This window comes from Megascapheus bottae, chromosome X (assembly GCF_031878675.1).
Source record: "Megascapheus bottae isolate mThoBot1 chromosome X, mThoBot2.hap1, whole genome shotgun sequence".
NCBI lineage: Eukaryota > Metazoa > Chordata > Mammalia > Rodentia > Geomyidae > Megascapheus > Megascapheus bottae.
In genome coordinates, this window is record NC_143547.1 from 39676319 (window position 1) to 39695724 (window position 19406).

A 19406-nucleotide genomic window follows, 5' to 3' on the forward strand; every position below is an offset into this window, starting at 1 on the left:
TCAAATGGTAGAGAGATAATCTTAAGGAAAAAAATCTCAGAGACATCTCCCAGGCTCTGATTTCAAGCCCCCAGGACAGGCGCTCGCGCACGCACGCACACACACACACACACACACACATACACACACACACACATACACACACCACACACACACACACACACACACACACACACACACAGCTTCCCTAGAATCACAAAGAAAAGTAAAGCCTTGTGCTGAAATTTTTTTTGCAATACAGTCAGACATGCTTCTTGGTTGATAGTCTATATAACAGGATCTAGTAGTGCATCTAACGATTACCAAGTACATAGTGAACTCAGAGCCGGAGCACTGTCCTTGGACTTTCTGAAGGCCAGAGCTCTGCCACTTGAGCCTCAGCACCCCTTCGGGCTTTTTTCTATGTATGTGGTACCGAAGAATCGAACCCGGGTATTCATGCATGCTAGGCAAGCACTCTACCACTAGGCCAAATTCCAGGCTCCCAAGTGATACATTTTTGATACCTACAATGATGATACGATCTGGAAATTGTTAAAAGTCCTACTGGTGACAGTCACAGACACTACTAATAACACGGTGTTCTATTGCTCTGGACACAATCTGTTTGCTTTTCTACTCTTGAGCTGTGTCATCTGGGCATCCTGCTTAGCCTCACTGTGCTTTCCCCTCATCTGTGAAATGCTGGCTGCTGGGTGGATGAAATGAGTTAATGAACATAGGTAAGGTGTTTAGATCTAGGCTAATGTGCTCATTAAGTGGTAGCTCATACTGTGACTTACAAAAGGTAGAAGTCATTTATCCAAACAGCAGGCAAAGTTCTGTTCCCAGCTAAGTTTTCCTAGTAGGCAAAAATGGCTTTGATGTGGGGACGGGGTGGAGTTCTGTGGCAGAGCACTTTCTTAGCATGCATGATACCCTGGGTTCTTTCATCAGCATTGCAGGGCGGGGCTAGGGGGGACGAGGGAGCAACAGGAGAAAAAAAGAATGAAAGAAAGAGATGCAGGCACTAGGATATATCATTTGTAGTGTTCTTTGGAATGAAGGTTTGGAATCTTTATACATTTTAGGGATAGGGATTTAAGACAGGGTCTCAATATGTATCCCAGGCTAATGTTTAACTCTTCATCCTCCTGCCTCAGACTCCCGAGTGCTGGGATTACAGGCGTGTACTACCATGTCTGGCTGAAATGGAAATCATTAAATGTCTTCTTCATAATATTGCCATAGGCCAGGTCTTCCCAAGCCTACGAGTAAGTTCAGGGACTGTGTACTGTCAAGGTGCATGTTCTCCCTCATCCTGCTTGTAGTTCCCCTCATTTCTTTCCCTTAGCCACGAACAATTACAACCTCTACTGTGGCCTCGAGATTCCCATTTAAGGGGTTAGAATTTTCCTATATACTTCTAATCGGAAGTGCTCCTTAACTTGAGGTTGTCAGCAAATTGGTTCAGGGAAAGGGTTTGGAAACTTTAGAACTATCCCTCCAAGGCACCTAGGTTCCTCAAAAGAGGTGAAAATTTGCTTAAAGTTTGTTGGTAGTGCTGGGCCTAGGACTTAATATTCCTCTCACTCAGGCCTCTTTGGGTACACCATACTATCAGTCCTTTTTGACTCTGCATTCTCCTTGAGCCTCATCATTTTCTTTCTTTTTTTTTTTGGCCAGTCCTGGGCTTGAGCTCAGGGCCTGAACACTGTCGTTGGACTTTCTCAAGGCTAGAGCTCTACCACTTGAGCCTCAGCACCACTTCTGGCTTTTTTTCTATGGATGTGGTACCAAGGAATTGAACCGGGTTCTTTGTGCATGCCAGGCAAGCCCGCTACCACTAGGCCAAACTCCCAGCCCATGCCTCACCATTTTCTTATAAACATGCCACCAACCTATGAGCCTCTTTCTTGGATCAGGCCTCTCTCATAGGCACTGCCACTACAGCCTCTTCTAGCCTCCCTGACTCAAATCTCAGCTTCCAGTCGAACATCCCTGCTCTGGGTTCTGTTCATGTCTCCAGCAAAGAATGTACTGAAGTTGTAAGAAGTTGATAGTTCCTAAATCTAACTTGCTCATGTACCACCATTCTCTACATCCTACTAAGTGAGAGATGAAGAAACTGAAACCACACCAGGGCAATGGCCTGGTCAAGGTATCATAGTAAACAGGGAAAAGTTAGCATTGAGTCCAAATCCCCAGGTCAAAGAATTGTACAATTGGAGGGCTACAAGAGGTTTAGCTCTTAAGCTATTCCTATTATATCCTCCACTCTCAGAACTCCCAGATCTGGTTGTTTCAGGCAACAAGTGGAAGTACTGTTTACTGTTTTCATTAGGGTCCAGAGCACTCCTTTGTCTTCTATGCACTCCCTTTGGGAAAAGTAGACAAAGCTCCCCTTCCTCCTCCTCTTCCTCCCCCTCCTTCTTCTTCTTCCTCCTCCTCCTCTTCCTCCTCTTCCTCTTCTTCTTCCCCCTCTCTGTCAGTCATGAGGCTTGAACTCAGGGCCTGGGCACTGTTCCTGAGCTCTAGGCTAGTGCTCTACGACTTTGAGCCACAGTTCTACTTCTGGTTTTCTGGTAGTTAATTGGAGATAAGAGTTTCATGGACTTTATTGCCTAGGCTGGTTTTGAAACATGACCCTCAGATCTGAGCTTCTTGAGCAGCTATGATTACAGGCATGATTCACCAGTGCCTGGCTCCTCCTACGATTCTTGAAGTTGCCTTCCAGCACCCTACCAGCCCACTTCCTTGCTTATCTGTTCTAGTCATAGGCAGGCCTTTCCTATTTACCAGCCATTGTCACAAATGTGTCTGTTGGTGTAGGCCCAAAATTAATTTGTCAGTCTTGTGTTACTGGAATATTTCCTTGTTGCCTTGAATCTACTAGGTCATTTTTTGGGGCATTTACTTTTTTAAATTTATTGTCGGGGTTACAGTTACATTCGTCAGGTAGTGGGTACATTACTTCTCATACATTGATACCCCTTCTTGTGTTACTAGGTTATCTTTAGCTTCCCTCAGCATAAGGTCCAGCAGAGAATGGACATTTGATCTTTGAGACATGAATTAATGAATGAATAAAAGAAAAATGCTAGGAGGGGAAGGGGACAAGCATGGTGGCTTACACCTATAATCCCAGCTCTTTAGGAGGCAAAGGTAAGAGACCATGGTCTGATGCAGGTTATGAAAAAAGGTTAAAAAAAAAGCTTGACAATCTATCTGAAAGACGAGCTCAAGAAAATAGAGGTGAAATGGTTCAAGTCGTCTAACAAGCATTGGTCTTGAGTTCAAACTCCACTGTTACCAAGAGGGAAAGTGGAAGGAGAGACATACTGGCTTTGTGAGGAATAGAGCAACAAGGTACAGATAGTTCTGCCCTCCAAAGGCTTAGCACATAATTATGAAGATAAGATCTAGAAAGTATTCATCAATATATATGACTAGAGAATGAGGAAGCCAAATTTATTATTCCCTTCAGGACAAGCAGGTATTGGTGGTACTGACCCCAGGCTGGAACGTAATAAGCAGTTGAGTACAACACTGGCAGGTGAAATCAGAGTTGGGGAAATCTGACCTAGCACCTAGGATCAAAAAGTAGGGAGCAACCAATGATTAGATAAAATAGTGTTTATTGAAAGGAACTCTAAGGAACAGAATCCAGGATTCTTTTCTTGATTGTTGTTTTTGTTTACGTTCCATTTTGTCTCATTTGTTCACGGATCTGTCTTTGGGAGGGTAAGGAGGAACATAGAAATGGAGAGACAAAGGGTGAGCAAATGCAGCTGTGATACTCACTAGATACCATGTTGAAAATGAACCAAACGACATGTGGGTGGGGACAAGAAGGAAAAACAGAGTGAGGAAAGGAGTAACATTATCCAAAAAGAAATGTATTCATTAACTGACTTACATAACTATAACCTTTTTGTACATCACCTCTATCATAACAGTTTAAAAATTTCCAAAAAAAATCCCAAGCACAATTTATCTTTGTCTGTCTTGGGCCTTGAACTCTGGGCCTGAGGGCTGTCCCTGAGCTATTTAGCTCAAAGCTATCAGCGTACCCCTAGTACCCCTAGAGCCATAACGCCACTCTGGTTTTCAAGAGATTAACTGGAGATAAGAGTGTCACAGACATCTGTGCCTGGGCTGGCTCTGAACTGGGATCCTCAGATTTCAGCCTCCTGAGTAGCTAGGATTATAGGTGTGAGCCACCAGCACCCAGTTTACTATTATTTGCTTTTTTAAAGTAGGGATCGAGCTAAGAGCCAGTGGCTCATCCCTACATACCTATAACCCCAGACATCCAGAAGGACAAGTTCTGGAGAATCAAGTATTTTGTTGTTGTTGTTGTTGTTAGTTTTTTTTTGCCAGTCCTGGGCTTGAGCTCAGGGCCTGAGCACTGTCCTTGGACTTTCTCAAGGCTAGAGCTCTACCACTTGAGCCTCAGCACCACTTCCGGCTTTTTTCTATGTATGTGGTACCGAGGAATTGAACCCGGGCCTTCGTGCATGCTAGGCAAGCACTATAATCACTAGGCCAAACTCCTGGCCTGGAGAATCAAGTTTGAAACTATCTTGTGCAGAAAAGTGCTTAAGACTCCATCTTCAAAATAACCAGAAAAAAATCAGGGCTGATAGCATGGTTCAAGTAGCAGAGTACCAGCTAAACAAACAAGCCAAGAAAGCTCAATGCTCTGAGTTCAAAACTCTGAGGGGTTTTATTTTTGTGAGGGTTTTTTTTTCCATTGGTACTAACACCAAAAAGTCAAGTATCTATAAAAGGGCTGGAAAAAAGGTTGTGAATACCTATATAGTTTCTAGGAATGAGAAGGGCGAAATTTCATATTATACCTGTACCCCTCCATTCATATATTGAAACTCTAACCACTAGCATGGAGGTACTTGGAGGTGGAGCTATTGGTAAGTGACTAGGTCACGAAAATGAGTTCCTCATCATGGGATTAGTGCCCCTTTAGAAGAAAGTATACTATGGGGCTGTGTGTATGGCCTAGTGAGAGAGTGCTTGCCTAGCATGCACAAAGCCCTGGGTTCGATTCCTCAGTACCACATACACATAAAAAGCTGTAACTGGTGCTGTAACTCAAGTGGTAGAGTGCTAGCCTTGAGAAAGCTCAATGATAATGCCCTTCAATTACAGTGCCCAGGCCCTAAGTTCAAGCTCCAGGATTAGCAAACACACACACACACACACACACACACACACACACACACACACACACACACACACACACCAGAGAGCTTCCGTCCTTTCTCTCTGCCATGTGAGGGCAAAGGAGAAGAGGGAAGCCTGAAAAGTAGGAAGACTGCTCGCAACAGATACAGGATATAACTCATCTTGGACTTTTGAGTTCTAGAACAGAGAAATAAACATTTGTTTTTTAAGCTAGTCATTATACTGTATCTTGATATAGCAGCCAAGACTAAGTAGTGAGCCACAGCAATTTCAGCAGAGTGGAGTATATTTATTGGCCTTACCTCTGGGGAGGAGAGGAGCTGTGTGTGTGTGTGTGTGTGTGTGTGTGTGTGTGTGTGTGTGTGTGTGTGTGTGTGTGTGTGTGCGCGCGCATGTGTATATACCTCTGACCTCTAGGGGACACTCAAGGCCTCTTCTCCCTTCACCATAAGGGATGACAAGGGAAAAACACATCTAGATCTCTTGTCTCTTGGTATGGACCATGCACTTCCATATCACCCTGTCACCCCCCATATCACGTCAGAACTGGTTAGGAAATGAAAACTTATAGCAAGGGTTGTGGCTTGACCTGTCGTTCCAGCTACTCTGGAGGATAAGTCAGAAGGATCCCTTGAACTCATCATTTCAAGGGTAGCTTGTAGCATTGTACAGACAGGGTCACAGAACAAACCACAAACTGCACATACAGAAGAGAATGAAAAATTTCATGTTTCTCTCTACCTTCTAAATCAGGATTTTTATACTTTGCCTCAAACTTTAGCATACAAAGTATCATCTGGGATCTTGCTGTTTATGTTGCCTGTTCACATTGAAAAGCAAGGAACAAAGACACAAAAAAGATCATTGTTCTGGGGTTAGAGCTTTAAAGAGGCCAAGGAAATGTGAGTCAGCTAGATTAGAAGCTTATTTTAAGGACACCCCTCAGGCAGGTGGAACAACAAATTCTCAAGCCATCCATTCTCCAACAGTCCCAGCAAGCAGCTCAACCTTGTCTCTGATATGGACTCAGAAGGCCTGGTAGTTGTTACAAAATCTAACCCAAACAGTGACCCAAGTCTAAGGCAGGGGAGGAGGCCATTCAGTGGTCTGATCCAGAGCCAGATTTTAGCATGATGGCCCTTGCCATCCAAGACACACCTAATAAAGGGGAAGAGAGCATTTTCCCTAGCTTGGGCTTTCATTGGGAACATTCGCTCCCAGCAACCAAATTCTGCCAGCACTGCTGTATATGCTCCAGTGTGTGTTAAGTTTAATAAAGGAATTTTAAAAAATCCAGAAAGCTGGGTGCAGTGGCTCATGCCTGTAATCCTAGGTACTTAGGAGGCTGAGATCTGAGGATCACAGTTCAAAGCCAGCTGGGGCACTGAAGTCCATGAGACTCTTATCTCCAATTAACCACTAGAAAACAGAAGTGGTGCTGTTGCTCAAGGGGTAGAGCGGTAGCCTTGAGCTGAAGAGCTCAGGAACAGCACCCAGGCCCAGAGTTCAGGCCTGACGACAGACAAAAAAAATCCAGGAGTAACAACAGGTTATAAAATTATGGATGGCTCTTATTCTTTATACTTTTCAGCTTCTTCTACAATTAACTTGTGTTTCATATTAATATCAGTAAATTGTGTTATTATACAAATCTGCAGGTCAAAATTTAAGTTGAAACCCACCATAATCCAAAGAAAACTCTTGGTAAAATACTAGTGTAGACATTTGTGCTGTAGATCATTGATTTTAAGGAGTATCAGAGGGTTCCTAAGATGAATGACCAATCCTATCCTTTCCTCCTCACAAGAGGGGAATGAAGCTCACAAAGATGAAAACCCAGAACTCTGTACCTTTTCCAAGGCTTTTTTTTTGACTGTGGCATTACACAATTGGCCCTGTGCTGTCTATTTATGATAATAAATGCACAGCACTCTAGTACACCATAGTTTCTACTCTCTGCTCACAAAAGACTCAAGATTTTCCTGCAACATTCATTGAACAAATGACTGGGCATCTACTGTGTTATAGGCACTTATCTAGGCCCTGAAAATAGATCAATGACTCCCAAATCTGTGCCCTAGTGTGCGGGTGAATTCACTGTCTTTATTCACTTAGCAAATATTTATAATACCCTGTGTCAGGCATAAGCAATTTTAAGGTAAACGAGATTGATCGTTCCTCTCTCCTCTCCACCATGTCTTGTGGTCATGGTGCATGTTCCAGAATGAATGATCAAGGAGTTGTAGTTTAAGGTAAGGTGTGCACTCATTGGTAGGGCATTAGCCTAATATGCATGAAGGTCTGGGTTCCATCCCAAACAATTTTTTTTAAAGACAGGAGATATGTATCAAGTGCCAGAGCATCTGCTGTGAGTGAGAATGACAAGCAAGAGTGTAAGTCCTTGAGTTCAAATCTCAGTACTCTCATCAATAAAAGATCACACCACAATTTCAATGAGAAAGCTGTCTGAAACCTTGATTCTGTGTTTGCTGGAAGACCTTATCCTGTCCTGCATTTTGTCTAGCTGAAATGTTTCTCACATCTTTTCCTTAGGGTAATAGGTTACAGGGAACAATATCAAGGGCTAGGTCCCTGGGAAGATATCTTGAGAGACACATCGTATCAGGGTGTCCTTTCTGGGAAGAGCTGGTAGCTTCAGACATACTTGCTCCATCTCTTGGAGAAAGGAAGAATAGGCACCCTCTCAACCATCACTCCATGAGAGGAGTAGTCATGTAGAAATATATATATAAATATATATATATAAATATTGTGTTAAAAAATGCCACCGGGTGGAGAGAGGGGTTTGGCCTAGTGGTAGTGTGCTCACCTAGTATGCATGAAGGCCCCGGTTAGATTTATGGGTATCACATACATAGAAAATGCTAGAAGTGGTGCTGTGGCTCAAGTGGTAGAGCTCTAGCCTTGAGAAAGTCCAAGGATAGTGCTCAGGCCCTGAGCTCAAGCCCCAGGACTGGCAAAAAGAAATGCCACCAAGTATAAGTCCTCGGAAGACTGAGATCTGAGGATGCTGCAGCTAACTTCGGCAGGAAATTCCAAGAGACTTTTACCTCCAATTAACCAGCAAAAAGTGGAAGTGGAGCTGTTACTTAAGGGGTAGAGGGCCAGCCTTGAGCAAAATAGCTGAAGGATGGAATTGGAGCTGTGGCACAAGTGACAGCAATAGCTTTGCGTAACACAAGGTCAGGGACAGCATCTAGGTCCCTGAGTTCAAGTTCCACAACCAACACACACACACACATACACACACACACACTTATAGTTAAGGGAGAGTTGAAGTTCCAGGAATGGCAGTGAAACCAAAGTAAGACCACAAGAAAAAGAGGGAAAAAAGAAAAAAAAAAGCAAACAAACAAACTAGCAAAAACAACGCCACCACTGGAACCACCGAGACCTGAATCGTCTGCTGTTTTCGAGATCTGCATGGGCGTTTGGCAATGAGCACGGCGAGCCCAGCAATTCGCAGCTGCATTGCAGCGCCCCCTGCCGTCCCTGCACGGGGCTGGCGCCACAGCTCATTGGCGGGGGGGGGGGGGGGGGGGGGGGGGGGGGGGGGGAGGGGGAGCGGGGAGGAGCGCAGGCGGGGGCGGCGCTGCTGCCAAACAAGCCTCCTGTTCCGGAGGTGCCTGGGGATGGTGAGTCATCGCACCGGCTGTGTCCGCCCTGGCCGCCCCCGCGGGCTCGCCGCCTCCGCATACGCCTGGTGACGCTCCAAGACGCACAGAGCTGCTCACAGGAAAAGTAACCCAAGGGCAACTACACCCACACTCACCCAGACCGCCGGTAGCACAGCTGCACTTGATGCACCAGCGGATGCCCTCACCCTGTTCGCACTGGACCGCCGTGCCAGCTTCCGGCGCTGGGAGCCCCATTCACCTCTGCTGTCATGTTTACCAAAATATGTTCCATTTACTATACCGCCTCATACAGGGAAAATGGGGTGAGAGAAAGGTGCGGTAAGGGCCGGAGTCAAGTAACTAAGGAAAAGGGGAGGGACTAGAACACCCTAGATACGTGTAAGCCCAAAGCTCAAGGCACACTTTCTACATACCAGCCTTCTCCCACCGCTCACACACGGAAAGGTTATATTACATCACATGATAAAGGATCTGGAAAATCAAGCATTATAATAAAAGGAAGAGACATCTATGAGCAGGGCCCTTCCTAGCCAACCAAATGGAACGTAGGTGAGAAATGAGCTGTTTGGTCAGATAGCATCTGAGCATGCCCAAGAAGCAAACCCTGCTTTCTACTTGGGAATTCTCTGCAGGGTTCTAAGTAGACTTCAAACCTGGCAGCTTGACTGAGCCTCTGAGTGAGATGGGTGAGTTGTTCTGGCTGTCATTCCTATCTTCGTAGTACGTACTACCAGGGGAATGACTGAATGGACATGCCACTGTATGACAGTGCATACCTATAGTGATAGAATGAAGGTAAACAAGGGGGGCATTCTCTACGCTTCTACTCACCACCACTACAAAAATCCCAAATATCTGACGAGTGTTACGTAGTTAGTAGACTTAAAAAGGCACCCAGATCTATCTTAGAGCTCACATTTGACATTACATGTTCTCTGATATGCTCCCTGTCCACACTTTTTCTTTGCTTGATTGTTTCTAAGTAGGAAAAGGTGGCCCTATCCCTACTTTTTTTGAACTCAGGACCTGCCACTGTCCTTGCACTGTTCTTAAGGCTAGAGCTCTAGCATCACAGCACCACTTCCGTCTTTTTCTGTGTATGTGGTCTGAGGAATCAAACCCAGGCCTTCATGCATCCTAGGCAAACCCTCTACCACTAGGCCATGCTCCCAGCCTTGTCCCTACTTTAGCAGTACCACAAAGCAGCAGACTAAATGTCCAGACGTAGGATTTATAATGAATATTTCTCTCAAGAGCCTAATGTTCAGACTTTTACAGATGCATAGGTGTGTGTGTGTGTGTGTGTGTGTGTGTGTGTGTGTGTGTGTGTGTTGGGTTATGCAAATTCTTCAATCTGAACATCTTTCATACAATTCCTAGAAGTCTTTGTGAAGGACAAAATAATTGTACAAAGAAGAAACATTTCTTGCCATTCCAATCACACTTTTTGTAAGAATGCTTAATTGAAACTTCCAACTGATTCTAAAAGCCACATAAAAGACAATATGCATTTGAAAATGTAAAATAATTTTGGAAGAAAAAGACTATGAAAAATGACCTAATATGTAAGGAATATAACAGTTAACAGGGTGTGGTACTGACACAGGAGACATGTAAAGAGTAGAAGAGAACAGACAGTCATTTAACCAATTTACTTAAAGATGATCAACAAAAAATAAAAGTGGTATTTACAGGCAGTGGTGAAAGAAGGAACTGAGCAATAAGCAGTGTTGAAACAACTGGATTTCTATTTCGAAAAAAATGACATTAATAAAACTGACAGATACAAATTACCAATATCAGCATTGAAAAATATTCTATTATAGACCCTTCAGACATCAAATGAATAATTCATGGATATTATTACACTAACATAAATTTCCTAAACCTACTTAAGAAGCAATAGATTTGAATAATTAGCTATTAAGAAAACAGAATTATATTTTTAAAACTAAAAAAATGTCCAAGTCTATATGTTCTCACTGAAAATTCTACTAAGTTTGAAAAGAATTGTATCCTAATTCTACACAAAGTAATCCACCATAGTAGCAAAACAAACAAGAGAAATTCCATGATCATTGAAGTATACAGGCATTTGACAAAAATCCAAGCCTCATGATAAATGTTTTAAAAAGTCTGCAAGAAATAAGGAATGAAAAGAACTTCAACTTGAAATCTAGAGCTAAGTAGAGCAGATACCTGAGCAAGAATATTTCTTCATACCATGCATGATAGTACAGGGCTGCAATCTCAGGATTTAGGAGACTGAGGTGAGAGGATCGAAAGCTTGAGGTTAGCCTGGACTACCCAGTGAGAATTAATCATTTTTTTAAAGTTATAAAAAGATGGGTGGCTCACTCCTGTAATCCCTAGCTACTCAGGAGACTGAGATTTGAGGATTGGGGTTCAAAGCAAGTCCAGGCACTAAAGACCATGAGACTTTTATCTCCAATTAACCAAACCAGAATTGGTGCTGTGGTGCAAGGGGTAGGGTGGTAGCCTTGAGCTGGATAGGTTACGGACAGCACCCGGGCCCAGAGTTTAAGCACCAAGACAGAAAAAAAAATCATAAAAGTAGAATTGAAAAATTTGATTTTGTCAAGGTCAGAAACTTTTGTTCATCTAGGCATGGTGCATACTTATCCTAGTTTTTCAGGTGACAGAGCTCCGGAAGATTGCAGTTTGAGACCAGCCCAAGCAAAACGTGCAATACTATCTGAAAAACAACGACAAGGACTAGGTATGTGACTCAAGTGGTACAGTTCTTGTCTACTAAGCACAAGGCCCCGAATTCAAACCTCTGTACAGCAAAAAAGCTTTTGCTTTGTGGAAGATGCTGTTAGGAGGTTGAAAAACAATTAAAGACAAGGAGAAAATATTTGCAAACCAAGTGTCTGACAAAAGACTAGAAGCTACAATGTAAAAACAATTTAAAAAACTCTTAGTCAAAAATGACAGCAATTGTCCCTTGGTTATCTCATATTGTTATAGTATCTCACTTTGTTATCTGATATATTGAATTTATTTGTATTTGGTTATTTGAAATTTGATAGGGAAGGGGGGAAAACCAAGACGGGTGGGGGCGGTGTGGGGGAGGATAATGGGTACCAAGGCATGTGAAAGGGTATCAATGTATGTGAATTAATGCACCTTCTATCTTGCAAATATCATGTAACCCTTTTACTAATTACAATAAAAAAAAAAGAAAAAAAATGACAGCAATTCAGGGCCGGGAGTTTGGCCTTGTGGTTGAGTGCTTCCTTAGCGTGCACGAAGTCCCGGGTTTGATTCCTCGGTACCACAGACACAGAAAAAAGCCAGAAATGGTGCTGAGGCTCAAGTAGTAGAGCTCTAGCCTTCAGAAAGCCCAAGGAGAGTGCTCAGGCCCTGAGTTCAAACCTCAGGTTTGGCAAAAATAACCCTGTAATTACACACCTATTAAATGGCTCCTTTTTTGTTAATATCATGGTTTGAACTCAATACTTCCTTAGCTCACTCAACTTGTCTGCTCAGTGCTCGCTCTACCACTTTGAGCCACATCACTAACCTATTTTTTCTTTGCTGGTTATTTTTGCAGATGGATTCTCATGGACTTTTCTGCCCAGACTGGCTTTGAACTGTAATCCTCTAGATTTCAGCTTCTGGAACATACAGGATCGCAGGCATGGGTTACCTACATGTTTTAGAATGGCTTTTTTTTTCAACATTGTTGTTAAAAATGCTGATCCTTCATGTATGGGAATGGAAAATGATCCAATACTCATATTCTTGAACTTCTATCTTGAGGAAACAAAACTTCATTTATTTTATTTTTTTTTTGCCAGTCCTGGGCTTGAGCTCAGGGCCTGAGCACTGTCCTTGGACTTTCTCAAGGCTAGAGCTCTACCATTTGAGCCTCAGCACCACTTCCAGCTTTTTTTTTGTATATATGTGGTACCGAGGAATCAAACCCGGGTATTCATGCATGCTAGGCAAGCACTTTAACCACTAGGCCAAACTCCCGGCCCCCAAAACTTCATTTATAAGCGCTCAAACCAGGGAACAATACAGATGCACTTCAGTGGGTGAACATATAAAACTATTTGTGATATATCTAGGACATGGACTCAGAGTGCTAAGCAAAGGAACAAACACACAGAACAAATCATCACCAAGTTACCCAGATAGATATCCAGATAATTATGCTAACTGAAAGCAATCCCTAAGGGCCGTATATACTGTGACTGTTTACTATCTAACTTTGTGGAAGACTAGGTCAGTGGTTGATCCAGTTCAGCAAGAGGTTGGGTGGAAGGAGAGTAGGTGTGCCTAATAGACAACCTGAGGGCCTGATGGTGATGACACTGCTCTGCATCTTGACCTTATAGATCAGTTTCACCATCTCACTTTGTACTATCCAAGAGTTTTGTAAGAGGTTACCACTGAGGAACTTTTTCTTTTTTCCATTTCCTTTTCTTTTTCGTGTGTGTGTGTGTGTGTGTGTGTGTGTGTGTGTGTGTGTGTGTGTGTGTGTGTATGTGTGTGTGTGTGTACTTAGGCGTAAAATCAAGGTCTCCTGCTCTTGATTAGATTTTTCACTCAAGGCTGCTACTCTACCATTTGAGCACACCTCCACTCTCTCCATTTTTTAAAATAGTATGTAGATCTAGAATGATCACTAAATTAAAAGTTCACTTAGGAAAAATACATTAGAACCAAAAGTCCCTATAAAGGAAGGTTTCCAATACAGATTGTTAAGTGGAAAAGAAAAGCAAGTTGCTATTCACTATATGTAGTGCAACAGAATTATTAAGTAGCTACGTCAAACTATGCTATAGACATAAGAATGATTTGGAAAATGGCCGGGAGTTTGGCCTAGTGGTAGAGTGCTTGCCTAGCATGCACGAAGACCCGGGTTTGATTCCTCGGTATCACATACATAGACAAAAGCCAGAAGTGGTACTAAGGCTCACATGGTAGAGCTCTAGCCTTGAGAAAGTCCAAGGACAGAGTTCAGGCCCTGAGCTCAAGCCCAGAAATGGCAAAAAAAAAGAATGATTTGGAGAAAGGTTCATACTCTATACTCAAAACAGTGGTTAAGCCTATGCAGAGGGTAGCAGGAAAATATGTTTTAACAATAGCTAGATTTTTTTGGGTGTGCATTGTTCCTGGTGCTACAACTTAGGGCTGGATCTGGTTTCTGGGCTTTTATTCTCAAGGCCAGAACTCTACGACTCTGAGCTACAATCTCACTTCAGGCTTTTTGGTAGTTTGTTGGAGGTAAGAGTCTCATAGACTTTCCTGCCCAGAGTGGCTTGGAACTGTGATCCTTGGATCTCAGCCCCTTGAGCAGTTAGGATTATAGGTATGAGCTAGTGGTGTCTGGCCTGATTTTTTTTTTGCCAGTCCTGGGCTTGAGCTCAGGGCCTGAGCACTGTCCTTGGACTTTCTCAAGGCTAGAGCTCTACCACTTGAGCCTCAGCACCACTTCCGACTTTTTTCTATGTATGTGGTACCGAGGAATCGAACCCGGGTCTTCATGCATGCTAGGCAAGCACTTTAACCACTAGGCCAAACTCCCGGCCCCTGGCCTGATTTTTTTTTAACAGTGAAAATATATTAATGAGCTGAGGACGTACCTCAGTGGTAGAGCACTTATCTAGCATTCACAAGGCCCTGGAATTCATCCCCAGCATTGTAATCACTACAGTAAAAACATATATTACTGGTACCTTAAAAATAATATTGTCCAGATCACAACTCCACTGTTCTATACACACACACACACACACACACACACACGTATATTAAATGGACTCAATTTAGTCGTGATTCACAAACATTGTGGCTAGGGCAGGCAGCTCATACTCCCAAGTCCTTAAGTAGGAACACACTGACTTCTGGGCCTGGAAATTTGGAGAGAGGCCCAACTAGCACCACCAAGGCTACATTGCAGTTAAAAAGTACCACTTGGGCTGTGTGTAGTGGCTCATGCCTGTAATCCTAGCTACTCAGGAGGCTGAGATCTGAGGATCGCTGTTAAAAGCAAGCCCAGGCACTAAAGTCCATGAGACTCTTATCTCCAATTAACCACCAGAAAACCAGATGTGGCACTGTGGCTGAAAGTGGTAGAGTGCTAGCCTTGAGCTGAAGAGCTTAGGGACAACACCCAGGCCCAGGGGTAGGGCTGTAGCTTTGAGGTGAAGAGCTCAAAGACAGCGCCTCGGCCCAGAGTTCAAGCCCCACGACTGACCAAAAAAAAATAGTACCATTTGGTAGGCCAGGAGTTTGGCCTAGTGGTAGACTCCTTGCCTAGCATGTATGAAGACCTGCGTTCGATTCCTCAGTACCACATATATAGAAAAAAAGCCAGAAGTGGTGCTATGGCTCAACTGGTAGAGCTCTAGCGCTGAGAACACCCAAGGACAGTGCTCAGGCCCCGAGTTCAAGGCCAGTACTGGCAAAAATAAAAGTACCACTTTGGGGCTGAGAGTGTGGCCTAGTTGTAGAGTGCTTGCCTAGCATGTACAATGTCCTGGGTTCGATTCCTCGGTACCACATCCCACAGAAAAAGCTGGAAGTGGAGCTGTGGCTCAAATGGTTGAGCTCTAGTCTTGAGAAAGCTCAAGGACAGTGCCCAGGCCCTGAGTTCAAGTTCCAAGACTGGCAAAAGAAAAGTACCACTTGGAAGAGGTGACTCCCCACCATTGATATCCACATTTTAAATAATATACACGATCATCAGGAGCTAACCAATGTAGCAACATCCCCCTATGGATTGAGCTGTCCAACTGTCATGAACATTTCCACCCTGGAGGCAGCATGGCCATTAGTCTTTATCCCTGAGGACATGGTGGCAAGCGTGAATAAAAACTGGACCTCTACAACTCATTGTATCAGATATAACTCTTGGGTGGCCACAGAGAATGCATCTTTTCAATCAATCCTTCATTCACTATGTATTGAGCACCTACTGTGTGCCCAGTACTAACAGTTGCTGTGATTCTGCTCTCAGGAAGTTTTCATTCTAACCAAAGAGCAGACAGTGAGTAAAATCAATGAAGAAATCACAAGGGAGGGATAGGGAGTTTGGCCTCGTGGTAGAGTGCTTGTCAAGCGTGCACAAAAACCAGGGTTCAATTCCTAGGTACCACATACATTGAAAAAGCCAGAAGTGGTGGTGTGGCTCAAGTGGTAGAGTTCTACCCTTGAGAGAAAGCTCAGGCCCTGAGTTCAAGCCCCGGGACTGGCAAAAAAATAACCTAGGAGGAAACACAATAACAGCAAAGGAGAGTTTGAAACTCCTCCTGGCCAGAGATCTTGCATTGAAGGCTGCATTTTGGTGGATGCCGGAAGTAGAAAAGCCAGGCACAAAGATTATCTAGTTATCTGGCCATTTTCTATTTGCCTCATCCATATCTTTTCCACATAATTCATGCACTGGTAAAACTGACCTTTGTAGAGTGCATTGACAGGCTCCCTTGTCCTTTGGCTGAGAGTCACATTTGACCAATGAGAGGCACCTGCAAAGAGATGAGAACCAAAAGAAAGTGCAATTAGAGTTTCTTTCTCAGCCTTCTATGTGCAGTCTTCCTGGCTTGGTTTCATTCCTCTGTCAAAGACACAGCTCTCGTGGTGAAGCTTTCCACTCACCAGCCCTCTCCAGTTGTCAAGACCACTGCCACCCAGGACCCTGCTTGACACATGGAGTGGATGAGGCCAGGTGCAATGGCTCATGCCTGTAATGCCCACTACTGAATAAAATAAATACTACTTGTAATCCTTGCTATTTGGGAAGTAGAGATCCATGCCTGTAATCCTAGTTACTGAGGAGGCTGAGATCCGAGGATCATGGTTCAAAGCCAGCCCAAGCACAAAGAGACCGTGATACTCTTATTTCCAATTAATCACCAGAAAATTGGTTAACAACCAGAAAATTAGAAGTGGTGCTATGGCATAAAGTGGTAGAGTACTAGCCGTGAACTGAAGAGCTCAAGGACAGCACCCAGACTCTGAGTTCAAGTTGCATGATCAATAATAAAAATAAGTATTAACACACAAAAAGGGCCGAAGGTGTGGTTCAAATGACAGAGTGCTTGCCTAGCACATGTGAGGCCCTGAATTCAAACTCCAGTATGGGGATAGCGAGAAAGAGTGAGAAACACACACACACACACACACACACACACACACACACACACACACATAGGGCTAGAGAGAGGGAAAGAGCACAAGTGTTCTGAGGATAGAGCTTAGTATCTATTTGCTCTACCTCTGGGATACTGACCCAGGCCAACATGAGCTGGCAATTGAAGGATGCTGGCCAGAGGATTCACAGTATGTCCAACAGCATCACCTCGATAACAAGGCTACAACAGCAGTCCAAATAAGAGAGGACAGTGGCTTGGTTTCAAGTGATGACAGAGTTGGTGGTGAGAAGCAGCCAGATTTTAAATAGCTTGTGGGTGATGCAGAATTCTCATTCATTAAGATAACCAGAGCACAAGCCTGACCAGAGCCTGACTTTTTCCAATGCCATGATCCTTATGGAGGTGACTAAAAGGTGTCATGCTCTAAGATTTCGGAAGATTCTGAACTCATGTGGAACACACAGCTGTAGGCCCTAAATCCTGCCCTAAAGGTTCTGGGTCTAGTCTTGTTTTTTTTTGGTCAGTCATGGGGCTTGAACTCTAGACCTGGGCACTGTCCCTGAGCTGTTCAGCTCAAGGCTATCGCTCTATCACTTAAGTCACAGTGCCACTTCCATTTTGCTGGTGGTTAATTGGAGATAAGAGTCTCATAGACTTTTGTGTCTGGGCTGGCTTAGAACCAGGATCCTCAGATCTCAGCCTCCTGAGTAGCTAGGCACCTGGCTTAAGGTACTAGCCACTGGCACCTGGCTTAAGGTACTAGTCTTTTGGGAGGTGGTGCTGGATGCCAGCTTTGTCCTCTGCTCTGGGTCCCTGATTGGCTCCAGACACTGTTCCTCCATAAGCCATCCTAACCACACCAGCATGTTGTAGCTCCTGTCCTTTTCCCAGTCTTAGTCACAGGCTGATAGTACACAGAACATATTCATCAGCCACTGAGTAGCTAGTGATTTGGTCAAAGAGGCCCCCAGATCAGCTATGGCAATATCTTCCAGAGATTTGAAAATAGGCCTGGGAATTCTGGTCTCCAGCGACCATATGCAGATCACTGGATGAGAATAGAAAGGGAGCAGGAGCTTGTCCTTCCCTCCTCTCTTCCTGCCTCCAGGTTGGGGATGCTTGTGAACAAGGGCATCCTGGAAGATTTTGGTTCTCACTGGATTCTCAGAATAAAACATGTTGCTTTGAGCCAGAAGCAACTCATGAGGCTGAGATCTGAGGGTCATGGTTCAAAGCCAGCTGCAGCAGGAAAGTCCATGAAACTCCTCTCTAACCATGAAAAAGCTGAAAGTGGAGCTGTGGCTTAAGTGGCAGAGCTTCAGTCTTGAGCAAAAATGCTGAGGGACATCACCAAACAAAACATAACAAAAGAAAAAAAAAACCTGTTGCTTTGGATTCATGAGCCCTTAGCAAACGCTTCCAGCTGGAAAGTAAAAAAAAATAAAAAATAAAAAGGCACATGATATTTCAGGGCTCATCCCGAAGCCAGTAAAAACTGAGGGTATTTTGTTCATGTTCAAAGAAATCAATCCAAAGAGATCAGCCCCACAGCCAAAGTCAGCAGGACCAGAAACTGCTTCCAACCTGTAGGTCCCAGGCCCCCTCAATGAGGGGATGGATAAGCTTTCATCAAGTCCCTGGAGCCACTCTTTCAAACTATGTGCCCTTAGGAAGATTCTCAACACTTTCAGCACCTCATTTTTCTCTTTATTTTATTTTATTTGTTGGTCACGGGGCTTGAACTCTGGGCCTAGATGCTGTCCCAGAGCTCTTTAGCTCAAGGTTATTGCTCTACCACTTGAGTCACAGCATCATTTCTGTTTTTCTAGTGGTTAATTGGAGATAAGAGTGTCATGGGCTTTAGTGCCTGGGTTGCACTTGAACCTTGATCTTCAGATCTATGCGTCCTGAGTAGCTAGGGTTACAGGTGTGAGCCACTGGCACCCAGCTAGCACCTCAATTTTCTAAGATGTAAAATTGAGATACCCTAGAAAAATGCTCTGAGGAACATAGCAGTTCTCACATGCCAATGCTTTTATTAATGGGGCATCCTGGGCAGCTAGCATTTGATCTCAGCAGGAAAAAGTTCCATATACATCTTGACACTGAAGGGCACTAATGCCCATTAATTAACTGTATACTCAGTTAACCAGCCAAAAAAGTTGCTTTCATATCAAGAATGCACATCTTACTCCACTCCAGGTTACCTATGTACCTATGCCTATGGATTGTTAGGGTGGAACTCCTCGTGCCTGCTTTCTCCCATCCAAGTACTAGCTCACCTTGTTAGCATCCCAGAACACACCAGTTTAGGCACATTCAGGGTAGTATGGTTGTAGGCAAATAGTTTTACACTACACTACACATTATGAATTAGTGTGTGTGTGTGTGTGTGTGTGTGTGTGTGTGTGTGTGTGTGTGTGTGTGTTTGCTG

At 43.9% G+C, this 19406-nt stretch overlaps 1 protein-coding gene across 1 annotated transcript in view; it reads right to left on the reverse strand.

Annotated features, from left to right (window-relative positions):
- Nhsl2 (NHS like 2) overlaps positions 1 to 19406 on the reverse strand; it is a 273835-nt gene that overhangs the window by 150624 nt on the left and 103805 nt on the right. The window contains exon 2 of the mRNA XM_090327221.1: positions 16277 to 16345. Coding sequence (XP_090183347.1) covers positions 16277 to 16345 — 69 coding nt within the window. The remainder of the gene's footprint in view (positions 1 to 16276; positions 16346 to 19406) is intronic.